This window comes from Anser cygnoides, chromosome 5 (assembly GCF_040182565.1).
Source record: "Anser cygnoides isolate HZ-2024a breed goose chromosome 5, Taihu_goose_T2T_genome, whole genome shotgun sequence".
Classification (NCBI taxonomy): domain Eukaryota; kingdom Metazoa; phylum Chordata; class Aves; order Anseriformes; family Anatidae; genus Anser; species Anser cygnoides.
In genome coordinates, this window is record NC_089877.1 from 49,655,384 (window position 1) to 49,672,535 (window position 17,152).

Below are 17,152 nucleotides of genomic sequence, written 5' to 3' on the forward strand. Positions count from 1 at the left end.
TGACTTGCTATGAACCCAACTTTTGGTCTTGCACAGAAACTGAATCTCAATACAGATATTTTGAGGAAGACCACTGATTTTTTTATTATTATTTTTTCAGAAGTTTTAAGGTAGAATGGCATTCATGTTGTGGTACAGTATTTATATTGTTCAATCCATGAGCAACTGTCAGAAAATCACAGTAACTAGTGACTAAAATAATAAACAGAATTGTCTGATTTCACAATTCAACTGAAGGGCCTGAAGGAAAAGCTTTAGACTGTAAAAACAAGTAAGAAAAAAAATAATACACCACTCTCTCAGAACTAGCCCAATACAGCTTCCATCAGAGAGCCTCCTTTGCCATGAGGTTGAACGCACACACTATCCTCAATGATTTATACTGTTTGCCAAGAAACTTGTACTTAGGTAATTACCCAGCTGACTTACAGACCTCACTGTATGACTACAAAAGATATCTTCTGGTAGAACAGGAAAACTCTTTTTAAAGGCTGTATGTTATTATAACATAGATCCTTAAATGTAGTAAAGGGATTTAAGTTACTTCTGACTAAGTATCCCCAAGACTCAACCACATTCACTAAGTATCATCAGTCATCTGTGGCCTGCTGCCTTCAAATCTACAGCTTGTCAAGTATTTTCATCTAATCTCCTAATGATGGCAAGAATAAGACAACACTTTTTCAAAGGAACAACTTACTCTAATAAAACAGTAGTTTCTGTTTATAATTAGAGACCAACACTTAAGACTAAGATCGTAACACATGCACATTCCAGCTACACAACTGTGCTGAACAGTGAACATACCTCTCCCCCAGACCTTTGTGTTCCAGATCCAGGTTTTTGTGCAATGTTTTCAGACAGCTGTGCTGGTTTATCAGCATTTCATATTCTGTGGACTGCCGTTCATGCAATGAAGCAAGGTGTTCATGGTCTTGAAGCAATGATTCATATTCAGCTTTGAGCTGCTCCTTCTGTTTCAGCAGATTTTCATTCTCATTCTCCTTGGCTGTCTGCTGATTTTGGAGTAAAGTATTCTGGGCCATCAGCGAAGCACTCTGGGAGCTGAGGGTTGAATTTTCTACCTAAAGTTTCTCAAATAAAAAGCAAGCGTTACTTACACCTACTGGTACATGCAACAGACATGTATAGTAACACATTATACCTGCATACAGTTAATCAAGAATACATCCGTTGTTTTCTAGAGTTAAGACATTTATGGATGCTTGGGCATTATTTCAATATTGCTGGTAGTATACACCATAGTGTATGTGTCTGTGTGTATAAATGTATATATATATATATATATATACATAGTATGCAACATGTTAGCAGCAGTCTGACATATAACAAGGTAACTTTCTAACTGGAACAACAATGTTATACTAGCAGAAGAACTTGAGACTGAAGACCCAGATGAACTGGAATACTTGCATCTTAACTGTATCTCTAACAATAAGGTACAAAAGCTTAAGTTATTCCACATTTATGTACCAGTAATGAAATGTAATTTCACCCAAACTCAACAAAATCAACTGCACCATTGTGTACGGGGGCAGCACTTCTAACAGGGCTGATTTCAGTAGATAGGTGGGTGCACTGATTTTATATGTTGCTTGTACGCTTCAGTTGCAAGTGAGAACTAAGTAAAGACCAAGCACTCAGAACATGAAAGTTGAAAGCCTAAAGAAAAAAGGGAAATCCATATAATAAAAACATGAGGGCTAATCCAAAGCAGTCCTTTAAAACTGTTCTCTTTCTCAAATTACATTTTTTTTTAATTCCAAAATTAGAAGTAATATTTAAGAATATCTGCTTTCAACTGGCAACTTTCATATTTTGTCTGAAAGTCTGAAACTTGTGATCAGCACCCATTCCTACAATGCCTCTTTGGATCTGACTTGTGTTCTCTTTCCATTTCTTCCAAGCTCTTTATAGATATGGCATTAACAGAATAAACAGCATATATCTTATTTTAGTGCAGCTTCTGAAATAACATCTGGATTTTGCTGCATCATTAATCAATTTTAAGAATTGCTCTCAAAATAACAACATTTTTAATAAATATAAGTCCACACAGTAGCTATAGACTCAGTTTCCCTCCTAGCTTGGAGAAATTTAGATCTCAATTTAAGCTCTACCTTATGGACCTCATCTTTACATTACTACATTAGCCTACCAATATAAACATTTTCTTGTCAGCTATTATATTCTCCACGCTACTAGAATGCAATCCAGTCTCCTGGAAGAGAAGTACAAGGTTGTCCTGACCTGGAGTTTGGCTGTCTGCGTCTGCAAGGCAGTATTGTGTTCCTGAAGGAAGATATTTTGCTTCTGTAGTGTCAGGATCTGATTGTTGAAGGAGACATTCTGTGTTTCTAAATGCTTCAGCTGTTCTTTAAGCAACTGCTTTTCAGTATGCAGAGCTGCGTTCTGAAAGAGAGATTGTGATTTGAAGGGGATAACAGGAAGAATTGAAATGGCTGTCCTGATCATTCATTGTCCTATCAAAGACGAGAATTAGTGACGATCATTCTGCAATAAATATAAAAAAGCAAACTCTTCCTAGCATTAAATGAAGACAGGACAGATGATACACCCAGGATTTGTCCAAGTGGAGATATTATACAAGACATTAAAGTCCCATGTAGCCCTGAGAGATACCAGAGCAATTTGGTAGACTTAGGTGCTCCAGAAAACCGCACCAGATTCCTGTAAACTCAAAAGGCCAGGTCCCGACAACCCACTTATGGTCACAAGGGAAGTCTGAGGGATAACAGGAAATAGAAGGCTTACTTACATTCCTTTCCAGTTCAATTGCCCTGTCTTTCAGTTTCAGCAGCTCCATGGTAGCTTCTCGGTGTCCTGTTTCCAATTTCTCATTCATCTGGTGGTTGGGAATGAGTTTCTCTGTAGAATACCTTAGTGAATTCTGAGTATGCTGCCCATCCTGTTGAGTCTGCTTAAGTGCATCAAAGTCCTTCTTTACCTGCATAAGCCAACGAGGAACAACCTTCACTACTGATTCAACAGTGGGATTTTACATTAATAAATATAGGATGTGCAGTTCTTTTTCACTGTAGGCACTTAAAGGGATTCAAGAACTGTTCCCCTCACTTCACAAACAGGGAAGCTGAGACACAGACAGGAGGAGAAATCCATGTCTGTTGGCTTCCAGTCAGGTGCCTTTGGACTCAAGCTCACTGTCACCTAACAAACAGGCTGGTTTTAGGTGGGAAGTTTAAAGCACAGTTTAATGAAAGCATAGGCTGAGGAACATAAGGCAGAAAAACAACACAATGGCAACAAAGAAAAAACATGGAGAAACAGATCTGCAGGTGGTCCTTACCTTGAAAAATTCTGTCATAGACCCCAGCCCAGTAGTTTTGCTGAAACTGGTGCCATTATACTGAATGGGACAAGAGAAAGCAGGCAGGCCAAAAAGGTTTTTTAGGGAGTGTGCATATGTGGTGGGGGAAAAATGTACAGACAACTTGTTCTTGCTCAGTTATGAAACACATGTGAATATGCAGAACCACTCTTACCATATTTAGATCATTCTGTAACTGCTGGTTCAAGTTCAGAGAGTCTTTCACTTGAGCTTCCAGCATTGCAATCTTTTCCTCTTTCACAGCTAGTGTTGTTTTTAGTGCTGATTCAGTTTTGCTCTCCAGAATCTTGTATTTTCTGAAAGACATGAGAACAGCTTTCCAATATCTACCACTGTGAAATGAGCCACCACCATCTATATAGGAGATTTTGCCTTCATCCATTCCAAATACCATCATATGTTACATTGCAAGTATTTGCTTCAGGAACATGATTTCCCCTACTGCCGCAGATCTCTGCTGATATATTACAGCTAGGGAAGCTGCTTTAGGAAAACCCAATCAATTTGAATAGGGGTTACAACCAACATGGACCTATAGAAATATCTAAGAGCTACATAACTTAGGAATATATTTTTTTCTGTTTTTCCCTTAATTACACTGCAGAAATTTCTTCTCATGTCTCTTTTGTACATTTTGGACAAGGAGAAAAATCAGCAATAGGCCCTAAAGACTCCTGCAGAATAGGTATGTTTCTCTAACTAGCTCTTACCCAAGAGACCTGTACACACGTGTCATTGGAGTTTCTTTGTTCATGGCTCTAGGATTTGCGATCAATAATTTCTTAGGCAACATCTGTGTTTATATTAACAGGTGGTTGGATCACCAATTACTCGAAGTCACGACGCACACCAACTAATGGACAGTTAGAATCATAGAATTGTTAGGGGTGGAAAAGACCTCCAAGATCATCTGGTCCAACCATCATCCTACTACCAATGTCACCCACTAAACCACGTCCCTAAGCACCAGGTCCAAACTTTCCTTAAACAACCCCAGGAATGGTGACTCCACCACTTCCCTGGGCAACCTGTTCCAATGCCTGACTACTCTTAGACACTATTCTTACTTGTAAAAAGAATAACAGGAGGAATCTACACAATGGATTGCTAGAATAGCTACCCAGCTGCTCTGCAAGGGTACTGTGATAATACTGGCTAGCATGGAGAGAGAATGACATTTCTTCCTTCCTACCAAGAAAAGGGTTGGCAAAGCTTGCAGTATACTGCCAAGCTTGCTACAGAAAAATATGCTTAATGTCCAAAATTAGTAAGGATAACTGAAGTGAGACAGATGAGAATTGAATCAAAAGGCAAAGGGCTTAAGAGTTTGGCTGAGGAAAAGCCTGCAGAGTCAAAAGAATGACAAGAAGAGCTCAGTTTCCTCACGTGTCATCATTGCCATTGTCATCTTGTAGCAGCAGCTCTTTGTTCAATCCTATCTTCTCCAGTTCCTGGCTCAGTTTGTCCAGCTCACTAGACAACTGTTGACTCTTCAGCTTCTCCAGAACCAAATCCTGTAACAGGACTAAACGATTAGTTGCTCTGCAAAGGATAGTGATAATTATCCAGCACAATAGATTTTTTTAAAGGATACTAAAAAAGTCATTGTATAAAATCCTAGTCCCAAGAAGGTCAGTTAATATTCTTCGTCAGTGCCAGCTGAAGGCTGGATTAAACTCATTGCTTTTATTTATAGCTTACTCAGAATAAATCTGAAGAACGCTATCTTTGACCTTTGTCTCACTCACTGTACTGAATTACTTCTGCCAACACGGGCATCCTGCCCATCTGCCAAAAAAAAAAGGGACGTAAGGGACGTACAGGACAGGAGACATCCTGCCCACCTGCCGGCAGATGGGATGTGTGCAAGACAGTGAACATGGCACCAGCAGAGGGAGTTCCCACCTCCCCGAGTCCAACCCAAAACAAGGATGAAAAGCCCTGCCAAAAAGTCCAGCCTAGGCTGGCACACACACAGAGAAGTGACAGGACTTCAGTATGGAAATTTCCTGAGATAACATGGTTAAGATTTGTCACCAAGGGACTTACTTACACATTTCCACTACTGACTCTGACTTTTTGACATATGGAAAATCACTGGCAAAATTATAAAACCATAATTATATTGCTGCATATGTGACAGGACAGCTCTGGAGACTGCAGTTCTCCACTTGGTTACTTACTCTCATATCTATGGATGCATTCTGGTTACATTTAGGTTTCTTAAAGAAACTTAAGCAGAACTAGAAAGAGAAGTCATATGAGAAGGGCATTTGACAGAGCCCTACGAGATGGTATGGGCAATGCTTTGCTTTTATGCCAGTAAAGTGCTTTGTGTGGAAATAACCTTAAAAGACATAGTATCAGCCCACATGTTTAAAAAGGGCAGATCATTTTTGGTGCATTGCCAAGTTCCAATGTCACAGATGTTCAAAATTTTCTGAAATGCAAAGGTATCATGAGGATCTACACTGCTTATATTTCTGTTCCAAAATTTTCTTAAATGAGGCATGGGGAAAGGACAACAAAATTAAGGAAGCATTTCAAGTAAGAAAAGATAATCCTGAATATCAAACAGAAGCAAGAGTAGAACAAACAAACAAGTAATACTAGTAATACAAAAAAGTAAACAAACTGTAAGTAGTCAACAGTTCTGTGCTATCACAAACTTAGCCAACGTGTTTAAGTGGCAAGGAAAAATGCTAAGGTCAATGTTAGTTTATAGTCTAGAAACAGGTCCCTTCTTCAATATCCATGAGCTCCTTCTACAGAATCTGTAGAAGATAAGTGAGAAAAGGAGAAGATATGCTTTATGCATGTGCTGCATCACAGTCTGCAGATGTCTGAGAAGGGAAATATTAAAAAGATGTCTTCTCAGAAAAGCTATTATTCTCTGTATTTTTAAGGAAAGCTGGATAGAAGCAACTTGGGACTGTTCAAAATATTTCTGATAAACTTTTTTTCATCCTGAAAATTACACTACTGCTTCGAAAACTAAAAGCAAAGGAAATCTACAAGTTAGTAAGGCTAATGCAATTACTTAACTTAGTCATTTCACTGAGCTACTACAGCATTGACAATTTTCATTTGAATGTTCTTTCACAGGGAATCCTGTTTCTGCTAGGACAACAGCAGGGGCAGCAGGTCATAACAGAAAGCTGCAATAACCTGAATTAGCTCATAGGCCATTCACAAAAGTGGCAGGAGCTGGCACAAAAATTGTTAGTTTGTCAAGGTCCTAATGCGTACTGTGTATTTTTTAAAAGATGACTACTAGGAAAAGTATGCTGAAGTGGAGAGGGCTGCTGGAAGAGATCGCTGCTGCTTAACAACAGAGCTGCTTAGGATGCTTTCACTCTGTACGAAGATGTAAAGCAAAGCTCAGTGCAGCCGTTACTGAAAAGGTCAAGTTGGTCACCTGGGACAGGTCTTGTCCCAGCTATGTCTGTTTTAGAACTGGGATGTTAATATGTCCTCAACAAGTGCTCTCATTTCTAAGGTTAGGAGTCCATCTCCCTTACTGGAAGCTCTCAAGTAAGCAAACAATTTTGAAGTCAGAATTTGAGGAAGCAAAGTCATTGGTTACAGCTACAAGGTGGGAGCTGTGTTAACACCCTGTTCTGCATGAAGATGATGTCATTTGGAGACACTATGTTTGTGGACACAAAGTGGTACGTTGTAGTTTTTGGAAGGTTCCACATTCCAAAGCAACACTATCCAGTGATGCCCAGTAAGGCTGTGAAGAAATAGTCACAGGACAGATGACTTTCTTTGCTACTTCACAGGGCTGAAAAAGAATAGAAGTGTACTGAAACCAGTAGTATTACTTTGCTTACCTCTCTCAATGTAGCTAGTGTTCTTTTATCAATTGTAGCTTGCTTTATGAGATCTTTATTGTCCTTTTCGAATTCTTTCAGCTTATTGGATGAATCTCTAAATCGAGCAATTTCCTTTTCTAGAGTCTTGTTTTCTTTCTCAGCAACTGCCAGCTTTACTGTACTGTCATCCAAAATGGCATCTTTCAACTCCACTTGTTGCCAAAGCCGTTTTGTTTCTTTCTCCAGCATTTTTTTGTCCTTCTCAAGCTGAGATATTTCTTGTTCTAGGGTTTTGTTCTCCTTTTCTAACCTCTCTAGCCGTTTGGCAGAAATCTTTAGCTCCTCAAGGTTTCTCTGAAGGACCTGATTTTCGTTTTCCATTCCCTGTACTTCTTTTTCTAGCTCCTGGATCTTTTTGTTGCTGTTCTCCAGCATTTGCTGAAGTCTCTGATTTTCAGAGTTGATACTCTGATAGCTCAGCTCCAGCCTCTCTGACTTCTTGCTCAATGCTTTTAACATTTCTACATTCTTCCTTAAGTCCTCTTTCTCCCTCTGCAAATCTTTATTTTCTGCCTCTATTTGTGCCATTTTTGTGCTGGTAAATCTCATTGTCTCCACCACCCTCCTAAGCTCCAGATTTTCTTCATCCAATTGCTTGTTGTCCCTTTCCAGGTCCCCAAGACGGATAGAAATATTCTGCAATGTGTCCAGTGATTTTCTTAGTTTCCTGTTTTCCACTTCCAGATTCCCATTTTCCTGCTCAAGAACTTCGACTTTTTCTGTCACTATTTTCATCGCTGCTGCCTTCTTTGTGAGCTGCTCATTCTCCCTCTCCAGACGATGGAGCTCTTTTTCCATTTCTTCCACTCTTTCCACTTTTTCTTTAACCTGGTCCAAATCCTTTTGCAATTGTTTCTTCTCAAATTCCAACTTGTTCAGTTTGGTACTAGTTTCTGTAACCGTTTCATGGAGGATCTTGTTCTCTTTTTCAATATCTTTCACTCTTGCCTCACTGCTCACTTGAGATCTTTGTCTCAGAGATGACACCACTTGATTAAGGTGATCATTTTCTTGTTTAAGGTCTTTTATCTACACAAACAACAAAAAAAAATGCAAATGCTACTCATCCACCTTACAACATACGCTATGATTTAGTCTTAAAGCAGCCAGCTGATGGTTAACAAAAACAACTGTTTAACACAAGAAAAATTTCACAGCAGTTTTCCCCGATTACCAACAATCCAAACTAATGAAAAATTGTTACCTCTGGTATCTTGGTACTCTAATGAACTAAAAATTGGTTTTGTATTCTTCCTACCAGATAAAATCTAAGCAGAGATAAAAAGTGGACAATAGACTTTCAGAGAACACCTCGGAGAGGATGTCTCATTATGAATCATTCCTAATAAATGTTACCTTTCTGTTTAGGTTTACATTCCTGTCTCTCGGATTTGAAGACACAAATTTTCCCTGATAAGACTTCAGAAGCCCAGAAGTTTTTTTTGTAGCAGTTATAGATCTCATTAAGGATACACTTTCTGTAAAAGCAGTACATTGACCTCCTGGCCAAAATCAATCTGAAGAAATTGCAATTTAGACTGCAATTTGCATCTGATTCTTACCTAGACAATATCCCCAAAAATGAAGCAGGAGTTGAGCCTGAAAAATCAGAATCTACCCTTTTCCGGTGACTGACTTCTGTTTTTGCTTCTTGCACTACCTGTGAATCATTCATCAATTGCAACGTCAAAGAGTCCACATGTGCTCTGAAATGTATGACTTTGGTGGTAAAGTGCAATTTCCCAGGTAGAAGCCTGTGTAAGAATGCTTCAGGATGAAAAGCACTACATAAGACATTTTGTAATTAACCTCCATCCCACAAATCTTGGAGTAAATTCCAATACATGCTGAAAATACACATTCCAGCCACCAATGATCTGTGTATGTATTTTCTTCATTGGTCTACTTAATGCAGATGATACTTTGCATGAACCTATAATAGTTTCAAGGCATTGCACATGAACTGCAAGACAACATTAAAAGCTGAAGGACATTTAAAATATCAATCCAGAAGATGTAAATGTTTTCTCATCATCTTTTAAAGAAAGAAAAAGCATTCGGGACATCCAACTGGCAGATTCCTCTGCAATAAAATGGGATTTTATTTGCACATTTTAAAATCAGTCAGTGCCCGTTTAGTAAGATCCAGGGCTTTTTTTCCCAAAGAGGAAAGATCTGCTCTTACAACAGCCTGAAGATGCCCTTATGGCAACAGGAGAAGTAGTAGCTACCAAAACATATTGGGCTTTTTTGCACAAAGAAATATTTTACCTACTTTTGAACAAGTTGAGCCTACATGCAACAGCTCTCAAATTGCCCTATATCCCTGAGAGAACAAGAGGCTCTAAATGGCATCAGCAAATTACCACTACTGAGCATGTGCTTTCAGATTACATTCGTAAAGTTTGCACCTGTCTGTCTTTGTCGGCTTTTAGTGTCTCCATGACAACTTGTAGCTGTTCTTTCTCTTTTATCAATTCTTCACTCAAGGTTTCCAGATCTTGATTACTTTGCTTCTCTTTTTCAATTTGATTTTGCAACTTCTCAATCTGTGTGGAGAGAACACACAAAAACCTATCAGTCACAGCTTGATACAAGCTCACACAGTTCACACTTTAAAGTATTCTGAAGAACTGAGAGGAATGAGATGAGGACTACGGCTGATGGATACAAATCTTTCTCTTCTGCTGCTTGCCAGTCTTAAGAGGGTGAAAGGGACTGTTGAATTTTCTCACAGCAAGGTACAGCAGTGAAAAACAGTTCACCTGCCTGAGTGCGCTGTTTTGCTCCTGTCAGTGGCTACAGTTTCTGGTGCTCGCCTTTCTGAGTGACTTGTCTTCTCCATGACTGGTGGCCTTACTCAAACAGTGGACACTGAGAAGGTTATTACAGCAATTCAGTGAGCAACAGGATTTAAACAGTCAGGAACAGAGGAGCAGCACTGAAGTTTCCAAGTTTACCGTCCCTCTCCCTGTGGTCTGTCAGTCCCCTGTTTTCCCAGCAGGTGACAATGCTGTATTTCAATGATCTGTGAATAAGAGCCCTACAATGAACGATGTCTTCCTAGTACCTCACTTTGAAAGCTGTGCAAATAATGAACTGAGAACAGTAAAGCAGCACTACTTTAGTATTTAGAAGCATGAGATTCAGAGAGGTAGGCTGCCCATTTCAGGAAATACTCCTCCTTATCCTTGTAAAGTGCTGTGAAAACCTTCAGCTGTGCATAAATATTGGCTATTTTTTTTGTGTTGGTATCACAAACTTTGCCAACAGTGAAAATGTCAATGAAAAAGGTATTAACAATAATTCTCACAAGTGGGAAATAGCTAGAGGCTAGGCTCTGCCTATGTCAACATGTGCCTCATTACAGGAAGTGTTTAAACAAGCAGGGCTGCTCAGATTGAAGATAAGAATGGCTTAACATTTAGAAATGTGACCACGTTAAGGTTCATTGGTCTCAAAGGAGCCGTTCAGAGAAGGCTGGAACATAAACTCAGTAATTCAGCAATAGCTGGTCTTCATTAGCACCTCCTAGAATATTGGTGATAAGTAAGAAACTACCGTTTACAACTTGTTTTGGTTCAAGGAGTTAGGAGTGCAGGGAAAACAGATACTTGCGCTGCTGTTACTAGACTGCGCCCGAGTAAAGGATTTTCTTTTAATAGTTTCTCTCAAAACATTGAGAGAAATAAACAAACAGATGCAGAGGACTTTTCCTTCATATCATCTCCCCTTGTACTATTTAAATAATCCAGTTTGGCTACATGATCCTTCCAAGCAGTAGATAGCAAAGCATACTCTGGTAACATTTCTTGAAACTCTCAGACAGCGGATGAAATCTGACTCCAGTTAAATGACTTTACTATATGTATCGCAGGAAAGTTTATTTTTAAAAAGTACACATACACATAAAGGCACACAAAATTGAGAAAAACACTCTCTCTCTAGCTCTGTGTAAACTCCAGAATGAAATCAGAGCTCACACAAAGTGTCTTTAACAGTCCTTGAGAACTGTTGCCCTCTCCTCTGCAGAGTAACCACTCTGTCATTAGTTATAGAGACTTCCCCCGTGGGCAGCCATACCCTCTCATTAAGACGATACACGTGTCAGAGAAATACAGAAGAATGGTGGAGGAAGCGAAGATTAAAAAATGCAAACGCAAACAAACACTTCAAATCAGGATTATTTTTACTTATCGTGTATCAGGTTTCTGCACACTGGACATAACTGTATGTCTCCCAGAGTACAGAATAATACTGTGGGTTTTTTTCCCCAAATCTTCCTGAATAGGAAATGTGAAGCTAGTCAGCAACTTGAGCGGCCTGTGGTATTGAGTCAGAACTTACAGACTTAAGTCAGATCCCGTCATATTCTCTGTCTCTCTAGTAGAGCTTGATTTATACCCTTCCACACATTTCAGCTGCTCTCGATAGCGGTATTTTTAACTGCCATTTTCTCTCATTGGTCTGATGTGTACAGTGGCCCCTTCACGCCTCACAGGCATTCCCCACTACTGGGTGTTGTCTTATTTAACTACCAGCCCTGTAGATGACCCTACCATGTCAACACATTCATCATCGCTGAAAACATCAGACTAATGCTAGAATCACAACTGCTGGCACCAAAACAGTGCCATAACTGGAGGTGCCCACAGGAATGTGCCTGAGGCAAAGCCAAAGGTTGACCACAGCTCTTTAAATTACTTAAATTGCTGTACGCCACAGGTATCTGCTGACTGTTTTATATTTCTTGATCTCAAATTTTAAGCATGTAAATTAGAGCTGGAGTGAATTACTCATATACAACAGGTCATAAATGGGAGTATGGAAGGAGGAGTACACTGAACAGAATTTTTGCATTTTTCTTTGTGCACAGAAGAAAGGCAAGAAGCAGAACTGGTCCCTCAACTTGGTGGCAAAAGAATCTCTCCAGAAGATGGATTGATTCAGTGACGGATCCCTGTTCTCCTTGGCAGAAAATCTGACACTCTTCTAGTTTTGATCTAGTAATCCATGACCAGCATTTCATATCAAGATTCTTTCTCCCCTTGTCCTGTAAAGCGTTCACTTGCCCCATAAGCAGGCCAGAGGGGACTGGAATCCTTGTATTAATGTCATACACACAAGATACAGCAGCAATGGGGAAGAGAGAAATGGGGTTTATATTCTGGGTGACTTAGCAAAACAAAGGCAGGAATGTGGAAAAAGTTGTCAAGGAAATTATTCAGAATAGCAAGCATCATTTCCCTGCTGGCATTTGGCTCAATTCATCGGAGTTCAGAATGCAAGTCAACAGCCAGACAAAAATGGAGCTAGTAGTTGGAGGTGAACCCAGCACTGTGTTTCACAAAGACAAGGGCATTTGAACTAACTGTAGTAAGTTAACAACGGAGTATAACACAGACATATATATAAAAATACATTTAAAAAGTTACAACCTGCATGTTTGTTACCAGTGATTAAAAGAAGCCAGATCTTTGCAGAGAGTGAGAATATCTAAGAGCCAAAAGGACGAGACAAGGAGAAAGAGCTGATGCAGGACTATTGGCAGAAAAGACTTCTTTAAAAATATACTAAGTTGATTTCACCTGTGTGTTTTATTTGACTCGCATAGAAATATTAAAACTTTCAAACGAACAAAAAAATTTCAATGTGGCCAGGGCTTTCTTAACTGGTAGAGCAAGCACTACTGACTGCCATAAGACAACAAAAAGGGACAAAATTGACAGTACAGTCTGACTGGAAAATGAGTACTGCTTTTATGAAACAGGAAGAATCACTTTTGCTTACAATGATGTACTTAAGTAGCGAAGCAGTGAAGTAGAAGGTGATAGAATATACCACTGTTAGAATAAGATTAACTAGAAGGCCCAAAAACATCCTGTCTTACTGAAGAACATTGGTGAATTCCTTCCAATCCCTCATCATTCAGGAATGCTGTAAAGCTCTGCACACTCTGTGTTCAAAAACCCATGAGCTCTGTTTGTTCCTGTGAACAAGGATTACCTTTTTGCTAAGCTGTTGATTTTCCTTTTCCAGTTCCACAAACTTTAGACTGCTCTCTCTGGAGGTCAAGGAGGCATCTCTCAGCTCTTGGATTGTGTTCTGCAAGCTCTGATTATCCTTCTCTAGCTTCAGTATGCGACTCGAAGCACATTCATTCAATTCAAACACAAAGGACTTTCTAGCTGTTGAAACATGAGAATCAGAAGGTGGCACTAATCAATTCACAAATATGTTCTTTTCTAGGTCCTTAAGATTCACTTTTATTGAAGATAATTGCAGTTAGATCCTTATCGTTTCAGCTTGACTGTTAAGTAAACACTATTTAAAATAGAACCCCTTTCTACAGATGATAATTAAAACCTTTAATAAATAGGGAAGTACCTGAACAGATAACCATCTTAAAAGCTACTTAGTTTCTTAACTCTCCTGAAGCCACTTTAAACATGTTAGCTGCATATTTTATTTTAATAGTAAAATAGACTTTGATACCCTTTCATACTTCCATAAGAGGAAATAAATCAAGGCAGAAAGTAAAACACTAAGAAGTATTTGTGAAAACACCAAGGACGATGCAGTTCCAAAAGCTAGTGAAAACTTAGGTAAAACTGAACATCTGATTACTCAAATTTATTCCTTTGCCTTTGTTTATACTGTTCTGGTACACAAAGACAAATATGCAACTCTTAGCAGAATCAGGTGACTAATCAATAAAATCTGCACACTGAACTGCATGAAATATTTTGCATTTCCCAAGTTCCATTTAGCACTGTTGTTTAGGCTAGTATTATAAACAGAATGAATGTTAGACACGGAAACCAATGATAAGGCCTGACTAGTGAAGTGAGCATTAGTTACATTTGTGGTAGTTATGGAAATCAAATCAACCATTCAAAAAAAATAATCAGCCAGTTATTCTACCCATACACATTTTTCAGTATCTAGTAAAAATAAATGACTTCAGCATACGCTACTTCCTGGAACTTAAAGACCAGCTAATTGTCTGTGCTAATTGTCTGTACTAATTGTAGTAAAGAATACTGAAGATCACAGACTCCCTCGCAGCCATTCAGTTAGAAATATCCCATGTTCAGTATGGCATTTCTGCTGTGTCATATACAAACCTTGTTTTTTAATTTATTTATTTTTTTTTATCATTTAACTTAAAGTCACTCTTTCAGTGACAAACAAAATAAAAGGAAGACATTTTAATGTTTTCGTAAGGAAGCAAAAGAAGCTAGGAGAAATGCATTTCATAAGTTCCCCCAAACTATGTTCAAAGTCAGGTGGCTCAGCAAGGGAACTTGTCAAAATGAACCAGCCAGCTTGGTGTCTCTTGTTTCCTTTGCAGTCAAGTAACCTCTCTACTCTTTCGGAGACCACAAACAGAAGCACAACAGCAGCTACACCAGCTGGTACTCACTATCTGCAAGATCTGTGCTTTTAGACAGCTGTTCTAATTCCCAGCCTAGGTGTGCAGATTCGTTCATGCTCTGTTTCTGGGCGATCTCCAAGACCATGTTCTCTTCTAGAAGTTCTTCAATTCTCTTCTTGTCTGTGTCCCGATCCTGTGCAAGACACACATGAATGAAAACTGGTAAGAAAACAGGACCGGTAAGATTGGCTGGCTTCAAGGTGTATCCTGAGCTAAGCTCTTCAAAATGCATCGGCACTCTGGAGACACTGAAAATATAACCTTGAATTCTACTGAGCTTCTTCGACTCATGTCAAATGTGGATCCAGTCATACAGATCAATAAGTAGATATCTGGCCTCATAATTAGGGGGATTTCAATTATCCAGAAAACAAATCCAGAAAATGAGGCTACCATTGCTTCCAATAATTACTTTGGTCATTTACATTTGTGAGACCTGAAGCCGTACTTCAAGGGTCTCAAATTTTGAGAAAATATTACCCAAAATTTCATCAAGTCACCCAGAGAAGGAGCATGCAAAATCACCAGCCACTTTGGAAATGCTGAAGTGTCATGTTACCCTTTATTTGGAAGTCAATAAACACAGCACCTTCAACGTCTTTGTTTCCAATATAACCTGTTTTTATACAGTTAAACCTGCAATAATTCAAAATATAGTGGCAAAAGGCAAACTGTTAAGTAAAATACAAGAGAGAGATGAAAAAGTATTTTTATTATTAGTGGGATTATAAAATCTAACATTTCTGTTTGTAGACAATCTGCCACTTCGTAGATCTCCTTGTCTATGAAGCAAAAGACCATGTCTCTGATTTATGTAATAGAAAAAAATTCCAAAATTTAGTTTCTCATCTCAGCAGCAATGGATTCTTAAAATCGCTGTGATTGCTGTGGGTTTTGTTTCCAGCAAAAAAGAAAAGATCATTTGTTGCAATAGATTTAATTTCCTATATCTAACAGATTTCTACTTAACTGATAGATACCAACATCTACTTTATCGGTATATATGAAAGCAATCTCTATTTTAAAATTGTGATATACCTCCTTGCATGAAAACAGATTTGTCAAACTGTCTCACACAGTAGCACTGGCAATATTTAAACTGTTAATGTTATAATATTTTAAGAATGCATGTACACAAAGTTCAAACTACAGACATCTTTAACAGCACTGTTGATTTATCTGCCTGTCTCCACTGATTTCTCAGGCAACAACTTATGGGACATAGCACAGAAACAGAACTTTGAAAAAATAGCAAAATGAAAAAGAGAGGGCATACCAGCTCTACATCATGAAGTTTGGATTTCAACTGCAAATTCTCCTTCTCTAATTCATGCAATTTATCACCACGAGCTCTTGCCATTGTTAGCTGTTCTTCTAGCATGGCCTTTGTTTCAATTAATATGATGTTGTCCTCTCTTAGCTCCTAGAGAGAAAAAGTAACATTGTTAACCCCTTTGCATCAAGTGACTTTTCAAAGACCAAGTGACTTTCATAAATTGACATTGTAAAATACAGGAAAAAATTTGAATTGTTTCTTTGTTTTATAAAAATGACTTAACCTGATATTTTAATGGGAGACGATTCCATGTTTAATTATCTGTGAGTCGCTAATGAAAGTAATGTTTTCCTTACTGTGCTTTCCTGAATTTTAGATATCTAATGGAGTTCCTTTTTCTTTTTACAGGGCTAGATCAAGAGGTGCACCAAAAAGACTGAAGACAGAAGAACTGTTCAGATCCAGTTACACTGTCATAATGCCACTTCCCTAGCCAACTCACTGCAGTCCCTGACTCAGTTTTCCCAGTTACAAATTACATTATATTTATTTTAAAGAAATGTTATAGTGTGTTCAAAGCATGTTGGGAAGCATTATCCATCAATATCACTACGTCCATATCTCTGTTTCTGTACACTCACATGTAAATATCTGTTCAACAAAGTTTCTCTCTCATGAACAGAATTTTAAATCAGTTAAACAAAAGAATTTGTTTTACACTTATCACTTAACATCCCCCACCCTGCCCTCCCAAATAAACACATGAGCATTAACTGCACAAGCCATGTCATTTACCCACTAAAGCTGTTGGATCTCTTTGTACTGAGTAAAAGTTTAACTCTGCTGCAGCCACAACACTAGAAACAATTACAGAGCACTCTTAGCAAAGCAACAGATGAAACTCTCGGCATTCAAATATCTTATCTCCAGAAATAAGAAATGTCCAAAGCATAAAATCTGGCCATGTGTCCTTGTTCATGTTTTAAACACACTCATTATATGATATGTTATTTCAGGTTGTAATACACCTCACTGCTTTTACTCTTTATGATGATTCCGTAAGTCTTGAACCATAGATACCATTTTCTGTGGCAGGAACACATCAGCATTTATAAGATTAAATGGGTACAGGAAGGATTTTTGCCCAGAAGCATTACAATAGGGTATGA

General features: G+C 38.5%; 1 protein-coding gene across 4 annotated transcripts in view; it reads right to left on the reverse strand.

Moving 5' to 3' along the window:
• The window catches only part of CCDC88C (coiled-coil domain containing 88C), a 91,798-nt gene that overhangs the window by 19,413 nt on the left and 55,233 nt on the right, over positions 1-17,152 (reverse strand). For all 4 annotated transcript variants that reach the window (XM_066998255.1, XM_048070456.2, XM_013182075.3 and 1 more), the window contains exons 11-20: positions 15,984-16,130; positions 14,696-14,840; positions 13,276-13,457; positions 9,681-9,818; positions 7,228-8,298; positions 4,778-4,905; positions 3,546-3,687; positions 2,801-2,989; positions 2,272-2,433; positions 808-1,085 (exon numbers count right to left, since the gene is read on the reverse strand). In XM_066998255.1, coding sequence (XP_066854356.1) covers positions 808-1,085; positions 2,272-2,433; positions 2,801-2,989; positions 3,546-3,687; positions 4,778-4,905; positions 7,228-8,298; positions 9,681-9,818; positions 13,276-13,457; positions 14,696-14,840; positions 15,984-16,130 — 2,582 coding nt within the window. The remainder of the gene's footprint in view (positions 1-807; positions 1,086-2,271; positions 2,434-2,800; positions 2,990-3,545; positions 3,688-4,777; positions 4,906-7,227; positions 8,299-9,680; positions 9,819-13,275; positions 13,458-14,695; positions 14,841-15,983; positions 16,131-17,152) is intronic.